The 16,610-nt window shown below is 38.4% G+C and overlaps 1 protein-coding gene across 10 annotated transcripts in view; it reads right to left on the reverse strand.

The window, feature by feature from the left end:
- syne2a (spectrin repeat containing, nuclear envelope 2a) overlaps positions 1-10,993 on the reverse strand; it is a 96,300-nt gene extending 85,307 nt beyond the window's left edge. For all 10 annotated transcript variants that reach the window (XM_080047861.1, XM_080047865.1, XM_080047862.1 and 7 more), the window contains exons 1-9: positions 10,878-10,993; positions 10,434-10,630; positions 3,745-3,806; positions 2,412-2,507; positions 2,235-2,312; positions 1,991-2,083; positions 1,591-1,787; positions 828-1,027; positions 304-404 (exon numbers count right to left, since the gene is read on the reverse strand). In XM_080047861.1, the coding sequence (XP_079903987.1) occupies positions 304-404; positions 828-1,027; positions 1,591-1,787; positions 1,991-2,083; positions 2,235-2,312; positions 2,412-2,507; positions 3,745-3,806; positions 10,434-10,509 (903 nt within the window). In that variant the 5' untranslated portion in view covers positions 10,510-10,630; positions 10,878-10,993. The remainder of the gene's footprint in view (positions 1-303; positions 405-827; positions 1,028-1,590; positions 1,788-1,990; positions 2,084-2,234; positions 2,313-2,411; positions 2,508-3,744; positions 3,807-10,433; positions 10,631-10,877) is intronic.
- Between the last annotated feature and the right edge of the window lie 5,617 nt (positions 10,994-16,610).

A 16,610-nucleotide genomic window follows, 5' to 3' on the forward strand; every position in this document is an offset into this window, starting at 1 on the left:
CAATTGCTGGAGTGAAGTGAGCAGGCAAGTTGACAGGAGAGAGAGAAGGCAGGGCCAGAGGAAACAACTGCACCACCACCACCACCACAAAAAGAGAACAGGGACAATTATTGGGAAAAAAGCAAACATGCAAAATATTGTAGGTTCAAGTTCTTAATGGGCAAAGGAAGCAGCGTGGGCAGAAAGAATAATACAAGAACTAGTACTAAGTTTAAACTTTGATGAGGGAAGGTGTAGATTTGACTGAAGGCAAAGCTGTCATTTCTACAATTAAATCTTTAAATGGTGTGAAAGTGCCTATACCTGCAGATGGTCGTCAGGTGCTGGCATGTCTTTGGAGTACTGTAGAAACTGGGCCACATAAGTCATAATGGACTTCTCCTCAGGGTCTTTGACATCAACATCTGAGGCACAGGTCAATACACATATACAACTGTTGATGTTCAGTGTGGTAACAACTTATTTGCACTGTCATTTTAAAGTATGTTGTCCTACATGACATTAGGCACAACTAGTATTTGGTTTGTTGCACAAGTATTTAAAATATTGAATACAATTTTTAAATAATACACTTTGCTTCCTAGTAGCAGAACTTATCAATTTGCTCATTCTATCTATTCCATTGAAAACGCAGTTTGCACCTTTTCCAATGTACAAAAATAAAGTCTATTGATTAAAAACACCCTGTATTCAGAAGATAACAACCAAAAAGGCGTCAGAATCCATAGTAACAATTTTTTCCTGATTGCTATTATTGATTTCCTATGCTACTTGCTATTTATACTGTGAAAGACTTTTTGGGACTGTTGAACAATCCTACTTCTCACCCTGGGGCTCCAGCAGCCGGGCGATGTGCAGCTCTTTCTCAGCCAGCCTGAAGGCCTCCTCCAGGTTCTCCTGGTTACTTCTGGACTGGACCAGGGACATATCCACCAGCTCTGGTCTGAGAGCACACAGGATGGCCAGGAAGGCTTCTCCACTTCTCCAGCTAGACTTAAAGTCCTTCACACTGACACAGCAACCCACTCTAAACAGAGTGAATCGGACGTACAACATAGAAATTAAAGCAAAAAAAAGAACGAGTAAGGACCATCAAGAGGAAGGTCATGCAAACAACAAAGAAAAGTGTATGGTTTGTACTGTAATGCATTTTGCTGCCCATAAAACCTTCCAGTTTGCCATTGTTACACAAATATTTTCTAACTTACACCCTCTTTCTTAAAGGTGGAGTCAGCAATTCTGGAGAATTTAGTTGTCAAAATAAGTGAATATCTCCTCACAATCCCCTATCTGTCCGTACTGAATGCGCGCTGAAAGAAAATGCAATGTGAATAAATATACACAGCCTAAACAAAGAAAGTGGGCCAACCGAAGCTAGCAACATGCCAGTTTAGAGAGCTGTGCATTAACACTAGATATTTTCCAGCACACACAGCACGAAAAGCTAGCGGATCGTGAGGAGATATAGAATTATTTTGCCAAAAAAGTTTAACAACAAGCATTCTCCAAAGGCGCTAACTCCACGTCTAAATGAAACACCTGGGTCAAGCCTTTGTTACAAGCAACTTCTATAAACAGTAGATAATGCACCTTTGTAGCTGGTCCCTGACCCACATGAGCAGGACCTTCTTGGCGGACATTCTGAAGCGTTTGTGGAGCGGGGATGTCCGGCCTGCAGGGACCGGACTAGCTGGGACCGGACTGCCTGACCACGAGTCCAGACTGGCCAGAGAGTCCAGGGAGGAATGACAAGAGCTGAAGGAGAGGGTGCTGGCTAGCTCCTCAATCTGAAACACATACAGTCAAACAATGTGCTGGATATCAAATTATCAGTAACTTTAAGAGAGTTAATACAAATGATAATACATTTGATCAAATTGAGCAATTTACAGTAAGTACAGGCTTTTTTTCTGTTTCTATTCCTTATTCAAAATAGCAAAATCAGCAGCAGGTAAATATGAGTTGGCATTATTGTAACACTGGTACTCACATGGCAGTGGAGGACGATGGTCCATATGAGTCCGAGGATGATGGAAGGCCGTCCATCTATGATATCTGAGATGTTTATGTTCACCAGTTTGATCTACAACAACAAACAGCAGAAATGTTATTGAAACCGCCTGCACATTAAGAAGACATGTTTTCTGTGTGTGTGTGTGTGTGTGTGTGTGTGTGTGTGTGTGTGTGTGTGTGTGTGTGTGTGTGTGTGTGTGTGTGTGTGTGTGGTAACTAACAGATTTTCTCTTGAGAAAGTCCAGTGCTGTCTCAATGTTGGCCCTCTGCTGGAAAACCCCACGACCCTTTTGTCTTTTCTGTGTGAACAAATAATTACAGAGCACATATTTGTGTTTTTTTTTACATCCGACATATCTACTGATTAATTTAAGATATTGACATTGTTAAGAGCTCACCATTGGTTGGCCACTCATCACCTCCAGCAGGTTGAGCAGCTGTGACCCATCTCTGAGGTCCGAAAAGAGGTCGGACACAAAGGAGGGGGGGCATCTCTGTAACAAAATGAAGTCTCACTGTTAAACTGTCCAGCTGCCCATAAACGGAAATAAAGGACTAGGCTAGTTTACATGAAAACTAATAAGTAACCCCCACTTAACAGAGCAAAAACTCCAAACATATTGTCAAATAGGCTAAATGTAAAAACAGACAGCTGACTGTAGATAGATTGTTATAACCCAAGGTCACTGTGTCATTTGTTGAGAACGTTGCTGCATCATTTTATACAAAAGAGTGTAGTGCATATTATGTGGTAAAAAGAAAAAAAGGCTGATTTCATTTACAAACCCCAGAAGAAGATCAAACTAAATTTGGAAGCAAAAGTTTGAATGGGAAATGTGATGACATGATTTTTTTAAACGCCTACACAGAGCTCCTTAATGCAAATACATGCCATAACCCAAAAGGTCAGAGCCTAAAATCCCAAATGCATTGCTATGAAACTGTAGTGGATTCATGCAGAAGACTTGTGATGAGAAATGTTGCATATTGGTATGTCTCTTGAACACAATGCATTGTCTATACAGGAGCTCCCTTTTTACCATTTATGATACTTACAATAAGGTACTGTAACATTTTCTTCAAGAGACATACAATATGCAATATATCTCATCTCAGTTCTTAGGCCAGAGTCACAACAGCAAACATTGTACTGCAGACATAAAGGTATCTCCTGTTTTATTAGTGGACCCAGATGGGTGTAACAGATGTCAGGTTATGAACCAGTGACTTTACAGTGCAGTCATTGGGACATGCGGTTATGAAGAATTGGCTGGATTCAGATTACGTGCTGTCGCGCTTCACTTGAAAACTATTTATACTCCACGGTGAGCTGCTCCACTGCACCTCACTGTCTGAACAATGACTCAGCAAGTCTGCAGGCAGCAACCACCACAGTATGACGACGTCATGTTATTTTTCAACACTCCCTAGGTGGAGTTCTCAACAACAAGTAGCAACAAGTATTATTTCCCAAAAAATATATCCTATTTGACAGCAGAATCTACAATTATGTGTGGTGGCTATCTTTCATAAAGCACACAGTCTTTAATTTCGAAATTTTTATTGGCGATTTAGTTTAATGAGAAGGATGAAAGAGATACCATTTAGTGTTCAAAGCATTAAAAGCATCCAGGAACACATGAGTAATGGAATTTTCTATCACAATAAGGTGCAAGCAGTCTTAAGTAATCTTCCACAAATGTAACAAAAGTTAATTATATCTCAACATACCTTAGAGAGTTGTGCATTTATCCAGTTGGTGAAAGTCCTTTTTTGAATCTGTTCTTGCTCCACTGTTGAGAAAACAGAAGGAAAATGCAATCGATACACATTCAGAACAAGATGCAGTTAAATGACTGCAATAAATTACTGCATACTAAATCGACGGCTACAGCGGGCCCCCTTTGTTCTCACACGTTTACAGAGCCTAGGTTGTGTATTAAATCTAGATTTTTTTCAGTGCCGAGAAATTCACTGATTTTGACAAGTGATTTTGACAGCCTGTTTTCTCCAAAACCAATGACTCCACCTTTACATCAAAATAAATTCCCTACACTGCCCATACACATGCATGCATTCATATCAAAACACACTTTACTACCATAGCACCATATGATGAACTCTTTTGCATAGTTTTGTACACAAAAGAGAATATTTAAACACAGTACAGCAGACTATAAAGTTTCGCTCAATCACAACAAAACTGTTGTTTTTGTTTTGATTATTTTTTTATTTGATTCTGTGAATCATCTTGTTTAAACCCCAGCTTGACTGAAAGCACCAACTACTCCAAACACATGCACCCAAACACATGTCAAAACAAAACAGTATTTCCCTTAAAGGCCACCTGACATTCTCTGACTTTCTCTGGAATATGCTCCTGTAACGTCCATAGTAATCAGCTGTGGGAACCGCAGGTACGTCATAAAACACTCACCGACATCAGAGGTCTGCAGGACCTTTGGACTCTCCATGCTTACGAATGATTATAAATCCATGTATAATGAATGAAGAAACAACTTGTTTTAACATATAACCGCCTTCTCTCTCTACATGAGCATGTGCAGTGTGGCAGCCTTCCTCTTTAAGCTACAGTATCCGGCTGGGATCTGGCCACAAGACGGGTCGGCTTCCAAGACAGTGACGGACATAGATACCAAAGCTCACAGCCACAGCAAATACACACACACAGACGCTCAGAGTGAAAATGAACTCTAGGACTGACATACACACACACACACTGTCAAGACAGCCGGGCAGTGGCTTTAAGTTTTTGCATGACGGAAGTAAAATTTAAACACCACTTCTAGTATGTATTGTCTCTTTACATGACACCAAATACTGAATTACAGAAACCTTGGCAAGCTGCATTTTATACCCTCCCAGCTGCAGGCAATAACGTGGACTAACCCATATCAGGTGGACACACCCCCACTTAGAATAGTATACATGTACACACAAGCAACCCATTATTTACAAGTAAACACACAGGAATACATATGTACAAATATACAAATGTTTTTCCAAACCAATCAATTATTTTACTCCAATAATCACAACAATGAACCTGGTCTGTATATTCACTCTCCCCTCATTCTCATGGTTTGATCCAACAGCTCTTAAGCAGGTACTCTGAACCCAATTCACAATTTGGCTCACCACCATCACCTGCTTAGGATACATCCAGGAAAGGTAAGTTTGGCTACAGCCTCAATTAACTCTGTTTGTTTAAAATATTACCTTACTATTTTAACTATAAATATTACAAAGAAACATTGCACTCTGAACTAAGACATCCCATCACTAATGTTATCTTTCCACACAGGCAGGATGACCAGTCCCTCAGCGCTAGTGATGGCCAGATGAAGCTTGTTGAAGCCTTGAAGCCTTAAAGCCAAATGGTTCACAAAAAGGTTAATTTCTCGAGGCTTCATTTGAACCGATTTGAACACAATACAACCCCCCCTGCTGGTCAAACAGTGTTAAATAGCCAGATAATTATATCAATTTGTAATACACTCAATACTGTCCTGCAACAGTGCAGCCATGGGAATGAGTGGCTGACAAGTAAATAAATCAACACATCTTAATAAATGCATTTCATGTAGCCTATTCATGTATTAATTCATTTAAATACAACTTATATTTTGTTTGACGTATTATTATGGGTATGAAACATGATAAAACATATAAATCTAATACATCTATCAATAAATATTTTGTCAAACTTTGAATTACTCATAATGACAGGAATACTTATTTTCAAAATAAAAAGGTAAGGGGCAGTGAATGTGCTTGTGTACCTTAGGGATTTGATTTGATTTTTATTGAGAAACAAAATGTGTTCCACTGTGCTGGGGTTCAGACAATTTCCCCTTTTGGAAACAACTTCTCCTGCTTTGGAGAACACTCTTTTACATTGTACAGCGGAGGCAGGGGTGCACAAGAAAGTCACAGCAAGTTGATATAACATCCACGTCTACATCACTCCCAAACCAATAAATCGCCAACACTAACCCGCAAAGTGCGAGTGGATCCACAATACCCGAAGCACTTCTTGAACAAATGAGGCTTCGAACGTCATCAGTCACGTGATTCGCCCTAAACGATACAAGCATAGATACGCGCTTCACCAAAAACTTCCGGGATTACTCGACACACGCTCCGAAGCCTCGGCACATTACGACCCATCACTACTCAGCGCTACCTTAACCATGTTACAGAATTGAATAAAGAACCATTTAAAAATATGTGTATTGCACTTTGTCAATCCTCTATTTTAGTTGACCCTTACATTTTAGGTAATGGAACCCCATGGTCTCTATTGCACACATGCACATGCATGAATGATAGTGGACATACATGGTACGCTTGAGTGGTATAAGACCAAATCCTAAGTATCGGTTGCCAAAACACTCACCTTTTACTATACATAACATTAGAAAGGCTTTCCTTGTTATGGAATCAGAAGTAGGGTTGCAAAATTTTGGGAATTTTCAAAGTTGGAAACTTAACGGGAATTTATGGGAATTAACAGGAATAAACGGGAATTTACTAAATTTAAAGCAACCCAAATGCACTAAATCCTTCTATCTATGTTATGTCAGTCCTGGCAAACGTTCTAGACAGTAAAAAGCAGTGTTTTAAACTAAGTTTTATAGTATTTATGAACATTTAACTTCAAATCAGATTTTTTTTAAAGCTTATTGAGACACCCAACTTGATATCATATATTGCTTTTTACCAGAGCAGGTTTACAGAGGCTTAAACAGTGATTTTAAATATAGGTGGGGAAAATACATTTTAGCATAATCTTGACTAAAACAACCAGATTTCATGCAAGTACACTTGGCAAATTGCACATAGCACACATCCTACTGCAGGGGTACAGAGGCCACACCCCCTACATGCACTGTGCATTCCTCTATCACATGGGGGGCAATTTACTTAATTTATTGAATGGGTTGGGTCAGACAGATGAGTTATATTTTACTCAACATTCATCTTTTTGTTTTTCAGTGAAATTATTGATTGTTCATAAAATAATCAAAACTTGATGACTTGAAAGTTATACTTACAAATAAATCTGTTCAAATGTAATATTTTTTTTATTGAATTAGTTTTCATGGATGTCTGCCTATGACAAAACGTAATGTTTATATGTTTAGATTTATGTTTGGATATGAAAAAAAATAATTTAAATGACCGCCATATACTGTAGTTAATCCCTATAATTCCCAATTTTGAATCTTCCCAAAATTCCCGAGCGAAAGTTCCCGTGGAAAGTTTCCGGGAATTTACCGGAAACTTTCCACCCCTTTGCAACCCTAATCAGAAGTTACAGAAATATCAGTTATATACAGGTAGCTTTGGAAATTGACTGCTTCAAGAGTATATTAGGTAAGTACAGTCAATGAGTCCTTGTATAATTTTAGTGTCCACTGTAAATTTTAGTTACAATAAATGATTGACCACAATTACGAATTTTTAGTCTAATCTGATTGGTCAAGTTTTGTTGATAGCTTTTTTTTTCTGTTTATCGCTCCATACCCACATTTAGGAAATGTTTCCATTTCTTCCACACCAGACACGCAGGGTGATACACCCAATTACAGTTTGACGTCTTGAACTGGCTTACAGATTTATTTATTACGACTTAATTCTACCATGGTGATTTATACATGCACACTAGCAATGTTGATTAGAAATTCACAAGTTAATTTCAAATTTACATTTACAGTGGTAAATAGGCTAATATTTATTCCACGATAGGCGCTGTATCATGATTTATTGGGAGAAACCAAGCAAATCCATGTAAAATCAGGCATTCAGCTCCCACATATAGCTGAGGTGTAATAATCCTCGATTCATAGCGACATTTTACGCCTATTCGACTGTGAGATTGGAAGTTGAATTGAGCTCGTCCAAAACACAACTATTCTGGGTCACCCCTATTTTTCATTATCGACTCAAAGTATTTTACTTTGCAGTATATTTTCCGGCCTTTACTCAGAAAGCTGGCGTTGGTAGTTAGTTGATGGAAGAAGACACAGTTGAATGCAGATGAGGAGGTCTCAGGAACAATTCTTTTTTATTTAAACAACAAAACTCATCCTGCAGTCAAAACGAAGCCAATAAGAATTTAAAGTGTTTGTAGCCAAATAACTAATAGAGGTATCTACACAAAACAAAAAGCTATGGAGAGTTCCTTACTTTGAGACCTGATTTTTCCAGAATTGTGGCTGCTTTTAACCCTAACCAGCTCCACCCTAATGGTCAGAGGGCAACCTCTGGCCCCCAGAGGACATCCTGAGTTTAGTCATCACCTAGAGTCGATATGTCACGTTGGCCAAGAAGTCTGATTCAGCAACTTCTAAGATGCTGCTGATGATGATGATGATGATGATGGCCAGGGTCAATAAACTACTGTTAACTCTTAGCCAGACTGTCTTTGATTAACTCACAAGACAGTCACCTTTGTGTGAAATTTGAATGATCTACAGGTCAGCCTTGAGGGTTTCCTCACTCAGGCAGCTGACATCCCTGACTTTGCCCCCTGACAGATGAGGCTAACTGTCTTTGTCTCCTATGTAGCAGTAGAACTTAATATAAAATGTATAGTAACATAATACACTACAGTAATCTTAGAATGTGTCATAACAAAATACACTACAACTTCTTAAATAACTGTTATATGTTAGACAATTCTACCAGAGTCACTTCATTAACATTAAACCAATACATTTGCATTGCATATAGTATAGGCAGTGTTGCTTCTCAATGGTTTTAGATAAGTGTTTGTTTGGCAATTACTTTTCTTGCAGACCAAACATGGCTATGATAACAAACAAGCTGTTGACAACTTGATGTTTTGTCTGAGGCAATCAGAAAAGCCCACACAGTCACTTTTAGTATAACACGCTTTTACAGTAGGTATATTAGATGGGTGAGTCTGACGTTTGCTTAAGAGCCTGCCATTGCTGGAAACTCCCCATCATTTTAATCACGTCGACTCCACCCAGTTCAGCTCCACATTCCCAACACACACACACAAGTAAGAGGCTTCACCACATTAATAATAACTTTCTGCTTCAGGCTATTGTGAGGCGGTTTCTGTCAAATCAGTTTTTTTCTCATGTCATATTACAACAGTAAATATTGACACATGTTTACAGCAAACGTAGGGCAAAACCTCATTCAATGTTGTGAACATGTGTAGAGAATACTTATATCAACTTTTTGATCAGTTGTAGTTAAGTGACTAATAATGTGAATTATTTTCCACTCAGGTTCTTTATTTTGCTGCCAAAACTGCTTAGTCTTAAAATATATGTCTGTATTTAAACGCACACCTTCTTACAGCGTTATATAATGACGATGTCTTGCACATCTTGCCGTCAAAATAAATACTTTCGACTCACATAAATCATGATTGATTCCCTTACAATACGTGCAACGCCCATGGGGTTGAAACACTTAATTGAACTTGGCAAATGTTCAAGAAAGACGAGAGATGTTTTTCAGAGGTGAGAAAACAAATTTGGGGTGTACCAGCAAGTTTGTCAGATCAATGAAGATAAGGATTTACACATTTACTCAACAGAGGCTCTGTTGACCTAACAATTTGCTTGGTGATTGGAAACCAGCCTAATCAGCACATAAACAGTCCATCTGGTTAAGGATGGAATCACATGCAGACTTATGCATGGACCAAACTAACTATCTCATGTTTCCCTATTTTAGAATGAAAGGGCTGAAAAACAAAGTCATTCATTCTATAACACAAATTACAGGGATGGAGTAAAATTAGAAGATTGAAATGTAGCAATACAGAAAGATAGATATTGACAAAGGCTGATATTTTTTTCTTCTTCTGCACACTGTTTTATAATTTAATACCAAACACAAATCATGAGTCAATCGTGAAAATAAAGCAAAGGAAGCTGCGAAACACCCTTCATTACATACTGTACTTTGTAAACTTGGATGTCACAAGTGCACTGTTCTGTGTGTGTTTGAGGGGACAGCTGTTACCTAAAACAACTAAACTACCATGTATGATGTAGGCATCGCACATAAAAAACGCAAACAGATAGCATAATATGAATTGTTGGTGTCATGTCAACAGAAAGCTCGGAAATCTGTCAACAAACAAGACATTAATATATGTAACCTGTCCTGAACCTGATCCAAACAGATCCAACTTTTTTCACCACTTCCATTTTTTTGGTGCTTTTTCAAGCATTAGAATGAATTGAATCATATGAATGAATTCGTCGAACAGATAATATTGAGTTATCAGATTGACGCAAGACCAAGTGGAATAGTATCTCCTCAATAACGATATAGTTTGGCCACAACTTTGATCCTCCCCACTACAGCCCATTCATCTCCAAAAGCACAAGAATAGACTGACTGACCTTGGAGGAGCATGTGCACGTTGTCAATGTCCAATGGAATGCCTCCATCATCTTCCTCCGCTCCACCTGAGGCCATGAAGTCTTCGTCAAAAGCACCAGATTCACGAGTCAGGGATTAGAAGAACCATCCACTCCAGAGAGAAATATAACTTCACACAGGTAAAGAACTGCAGGAATAATACTGCAGCAGTGTCAACCTGTTTTCAGAAACAAAAACGAGTTAACTGCTATAACCACTGCATGATAAGTCATGCAACAGTGAGAACGCTCCCCACCACACCCTTACATTGCCACACAGACACACACACAGACATGCAAGTATACACATGCAAACACTCAAACAAAGAGCTCAAAGAAGGAGGATTGACCGTGCTGTATGGAAAGAGGCAATGCCCACGTCGTAAAAATAGATGGCCCCAGTCACAAACCTAACCTTAGGCATACCTGTGGCAGAGTTGTAGTCACTGGAGACAGCTATAGTGCATGGAGACACCAGTAAGAGTCAGTGTGTAGAGTTTATGTCCTCAGCCGTGTCCTTCCATATTGGCACAACGTTCACATTGGCACAAATGCATTCACTGTGTGTTGAGTGCCTTCAAATAGGACTTGGCCTTTGGGTGCTCATAAACGAAGCAAGGTGCCTCCTGCCTATTGGAGCGTGAGAGGAAAATCCCGCCCACGCTTTACGCTCGCTGCAGGCCCAAATCACTCCTGCAGACTCTCATACAAACTTTATATCGTTTGGCTGAAAAGCAAACATACACTCACAAATGCCAGAGTCGATTAATTTGATTTTTTTCTAGCTTTGTTTGCAATAAGCAGAAAGTTTCAGGGAACGAAGACGCAACAAGGACAAAGTGTGTGTGTGTGTGTGTGTGTGTGTGTGTGTGTGTGTGTGTGTGTGTGTGTGTGTGTGTGTGTGTGTGTGTGTGTGTGTTTATCTTCCTTTATTTATTTTGTGAGAGTGCAAGACAATCAAGAAACTAGAATGCTGGAAAATACCTTTTCTATTCATTAATGTAAAACTGTTTTACTTTCGCTCATTCCAACTCATGACTTCCCAATATACAGTATTTAATAAATGAATGGATGTCGGTTTGATGAACAGCACCTTTAAGGCTCTTTGATTATATTTAAATACAGTTAGCGGCAAGTGATCACTGGGATATTTGAATTACAAGCAAATTGACAGGCAAAGCACCTCTTTTGTAATGTTTTTTATTTGCTTCTTCTGAAGAGAAAGAGGGTGCACAAACAGCAGAGCATGTTACATGATGCCATCTCTACCCTTGAGAACTGTGCCAGTGTTGTATTTGTTGTTTCACTATGGTGAGCAGACACAGCCTGTGGGCCACGTAGCAGCTGCACTCGCACCTCAAATTCCCCACCTCTGTTATGGCAGTGGCATAGGCAGTGAAAAGCGGAACAGGATATAAGATAGTTGAATTGTTCCTTGGGGGAGTCTGAAACTGTGTAATTTAACACCAAGTAGAACAAAATTGTATGGCATGGGGTTTTTCAAGTAAAAAGCTTATTATAGTGTATGTCCACTGGAAATGCAAACTGGTATCAGGTTTAACTGCAAAACCATCTGTGAGTTATACATTATTCAGTGGTCAGTTTTGTTGTTGGCCGTTGCCCTAATTATGTCCTCAACTTGTTTCAGTTTTTCTGATGGCTGATCATTCCATCTATTTCCTATTAGATTCAAGACAGGTCAACGGCCAACAACAATAACAGTTTAACCTGATACCAGTTTGCATTTTCAGAGGACATACACTACAATAAACTACAATATGAACAGCCCCATGCCATACTTTAAATCATCTCACAGTATTTTTTTCTACTTGGTGTTAAATTACACAGTTTAAGACTCCCCAAAGGAACAATTTAACTATCCAATATCCTGTTCTGCTTTTCACTGCCACTATAAATAAAAAATAAAACAGATTGTGCAATAACCTTGATTGAAGAAAAATAACTGACATGAATTACTTAGGGTTAGGGACGAAAATGTCATGCCATGCAATTTTAAATTTAAATTGGATTTTTTTTTAGATGTTACCAATGATTTAACATTTTCAAATTGCAAGGTCAGAAATAAACTATTCATAAAATCCTAAACCCCATGGCTTAGTTGTTTTTATTTTCTAAATCTTAAACTATAGCCTAAATGTAAGACATTTGAAATAAAATGAAGGTCTTATATTAAGATGAATGAATGTAATGCCTTTTCAGAGGTATGAAGGATCTGAGACTGCGGGAACCCTGTTTTATATAAAAACAAAATAGCATTAATATCTTAGTCCTCAAGGTGGAGCCAAAAGATAGATAAACGCGTAATTAGATAATAGATCAGTGTACCTCCATGTGGGGGCGCTACATCCCAAATCATGAATGAAATACCATACAGGCGAGCGTAGAAGAAGACTTTCCCCACGACTTTGACGTTTTTCAGATCCTGTCCTGACCTTCTCACTGCGGCGTGACAAAACTGAAAGGTAAGAGCACAGTTTACACTTATTTAGTAAAGCCACTTCAACCATAACAGTAAAACAGTTGTCGACCCATAATAGCAAGTTAAAATGAAGCTATCATCTCTACTCACTCTTGTTGTGTGTGCTACTTTTGCAGGTACACTCAGCTAACAAAGCTAGCTTCTTGCTAAGTCTAGTTAGCATTATTTTCTGTTTCCTAGAGCAGAGAAGTTGCTAATATGCTAGTCAGGAGCCATTCATTGATTCAGTTAATGAGATAGTCAATTCAAATAACATAATCTAGATAATGGTCCAAGTTCTGCTTGTAAGTGTTGTCTTCCTTTATATAGCCCATTTTTCTACATTGAATGCTAAAGTTTCTAAGGCACATTCTAGGTTGTAAAGTAAGCACAAACAATAGCCAACAACGTTACCTTGTATTCAGTAATGACGTAATTGGACACGTATATGATAAAACAGTGTTTCAGCCCACAGAAGAGCAAGGATTAGACATTTGTTAGGGTGCTGTTTCACCTATGGTTTTAATTTAGTACGTTTTAGTTGGCTAAAGTCATTAGCTTAGCCTGATAGACACAGCTCAGGGTCACGACTCACATTCAGTGTCTTGCCACCAAGTTGAATTTATATTGACTAATAGCAATGTCTGAATGAAGAAACCAGCTTCTAAAACTCCAGTCAACCTTAGTGCAGCCCAATGCATTACAATGTTTATTTCAAAAGTATCAGCTCTTTAAATCAACTAAATATCTATGATTAGTCATGTCAGGTCAGAGCAAGAGCATTAAACTGCTAAAATTGTGAATTTACTTTGGTGTTTTGCCTTTCCGTGTATGAAAATAGCTTGAAGATGTTTGAGTCATCGGGGTTCCTGCAGATCCTTAAAATGCATTTAATCTACTATTGCCTTTTAAGATTGGATGTCTTGTCATTGCACTGTTTTGTATTGTACATGAGCGAGCCTGTTTTGAGACTTTGCTATTGCTTTCTCCCACAGATGGCTGGAAGTATGTTTGCAGGTTGGTGGAGCAAGATGAGCCCTTACTACACCAAGGCCTACCAGGAGATGTGGGTGGGCGTTGGGATCATGGGATTCCTGTATTACAAAGTTTCCTACGGGGGTGAGTTCAACAATTACTGATTTGTATAGTATCAGTGTTTCCCAGACCAGTAATGCCTTAGACTGTGTCGGCCTGCCCAACAAATATTAAAGTTGGAAACAGGTGATAAATACATTTGGCTGTCATAGTTTTGAATACATTTCAAGTTATGTCTCTGCAGCTGTAGTTGTTAAGCTATATGCTTTATGTAGTGTCTTGGTATGAGTTAATGTGACTAATCAAACCCCTGTTTCTTTCTGTTCCAGGCAAGAAGGCAGTAGATAACAGTGAGTAACCTAACATCTTATAATACCACATAATTAGGGTTGCGTATTTATTATAAAAAAAAATCTACCGTTATATTTTGCTGTAAATATTTGTTTTACAGATTCAGTGTATATATCCCTAATGAACCCAGATTTTTAGGGAATGTTTTAAAATCAATGGGCAGGTCTGATTTATGGCAGTATTGAATTTTCAGTTTTTTCATTTATCAATATTTAATTTGTAGTATTAGCATAGTGGATTTTTTTTTTGTATTTACTATATCTGTAAGCAATGTCATTTTTTATATCATGTGTTATTACATATATAATTGAATTCAGTCATGTAGAAATATTGTCCTGACAAAGGGCCAATGATGTCAGGTTAATAAGAACTTTCAATTTGTTTTAGGCCCATTGAAATATCTGCAATATGCTTGTTATTAGAATTTTCCCTAGAATTAAATGTTGGAAAAGGACAAGCCTAATTTGCAGCAGCACCAAGAGATGGTACTTAAAATAAATGTGTTATTACCCTCTATGCCCAGGGATTTGCAGTTACAGATTATTTTAAGTAAAAACTTTGAAGCAATTAACATATGCTGGAGGGAATAGGGTCAGTGTCAGATTTTGTTCAACTACAGATGTTTTCCTGTAGATGTCACTGACAGGCATTCCTAGAAAGTATATTGGTGCCGTCAGAAAATCACTAGTCCATCCATGTTGGGTTTGACAGGGTTTATTCAATTAATTTGTGTCATTAAATGTTTTTTGTGGTCCTCCTTTTTTGCAGAGCCTGCCCATTGAGTACCTTACCATGCTGACCAACCCATCACCCGCTGTGTAATAATGCCCCTGTCGTTACTCTACAAGTCCAGCTTGATATTTGAATTTATGTTAATATGGAACAAATAAAGTTTCTATCCAAAAACCTATCATTTCATTTTTGCTGTTTATTTCATTGTCAAGTAATGCAGTGACACTGATATACCAATCATGTGTCCTACTCAATGCTACATTTAATGTTTATATTACGGGCAGGGCTGCCTTTACCTGCCACTAGGCCCCGGGGCTGAGAGGTTTCGTAGGCCCCCCCGGGCGGCGGTCTTACAATACAGATGCGTTAAAGCCATGTTTGTCTACACCACAATATCTCTATTGATGAAATACAAAATCACTTAAGGTAACATGTACTTAAACCCCTTCCTGGTCTAATGACTTATAATAACCAGACACACATGGTTGGTTACAGTGTTTTTCCAAGTTATTGAGGAGACGACGGTGGGCACCCAGGACCTTCTAGGCGGGTCCGAGGGCATGCCCCCCCGGAAGAAAAATGTGAACCTTTTAAAGTAAAATGCATCAATCTGGTGCACTTTGAGAAGAAAACTAAGGCTAAATCAACTGTGTCCTATGTGAGCTATTTTCTGGAATCATTTGGAGACACAGAAATACCAAAAAGCAGAATTTTTTGGGTTAAAGTCCAGATGATGTGGTCCATTGGACAATTTGATCCTCTTATACAGTGTTTGCCATTTCAAGTTGTGGCAGACAATTAAAAGCCAATGAATCACAGTTAGGGTTTACATTTTAACTTATTGAACAGACAGAAAACACCACAACACTGCCATATTTGGAGCGGGTGTGGTTGATCATTCTGGCAGGCCAAACATCATACATTTTAAACCAAATATTTGTCATGGGATGAGCCAACATATTGCATTGATAACCTGCATTTACACCCTAATTATTTTACGTTACATAATTTGAATGTTTCTATAATTTACTATATTTTAAGGTGATCATGCTGGATGATGGCACAAAGACTATAGCATCGCAACTGGTTTGTTAGTAACAATCGATGGCAAATGAACCTTTTTCTGTTTACAGTTTGGTTCATAAAACTGAGTGTGAGTTGACCGGAGTCCGGCCTGGGGCCAGAGGTTCAGTGCTGGGTGAAGAGGTGGACAAAACTGATTCTAGTTCCGCAACATCATTATTGTTAACAGTGTCAATGCTTCACAATATGATGCCTCTCTTGTACAAAAACAATGGGTTTAAAGTGAATCAGTATGTCAGTTCCATATTCTGAATTGTCATCTTGTTTTAGCATATCTTAGAAACCAAATAAATCGAAGTTTGAGTCATACAAGCATTTTCTCTCGAGCATCTCATTAGTTGTGTTAAATCTAAACATAAAACCTACCCAAAGCAACTGCCTAAAAAACTAGAAATTTTACAACTCTATCTAGTATTGATGACATCATAGATACAGTCATCTTTTGTAGAGTTGCTCTCTTGGGACCATTTGACACAAGG

Source organism: Ammodytes marinus, assembly GCF_949987685.1.
Source record: "Ammodytes marinus genome assembly, chromosome: 19".
Lineage (NCBI taxonomy): Eukaryota > Metazoa > Chordata > Actinopteri > Uranoscopiformes > Ammodytidae > Ammodytes > Ammodytes marinus.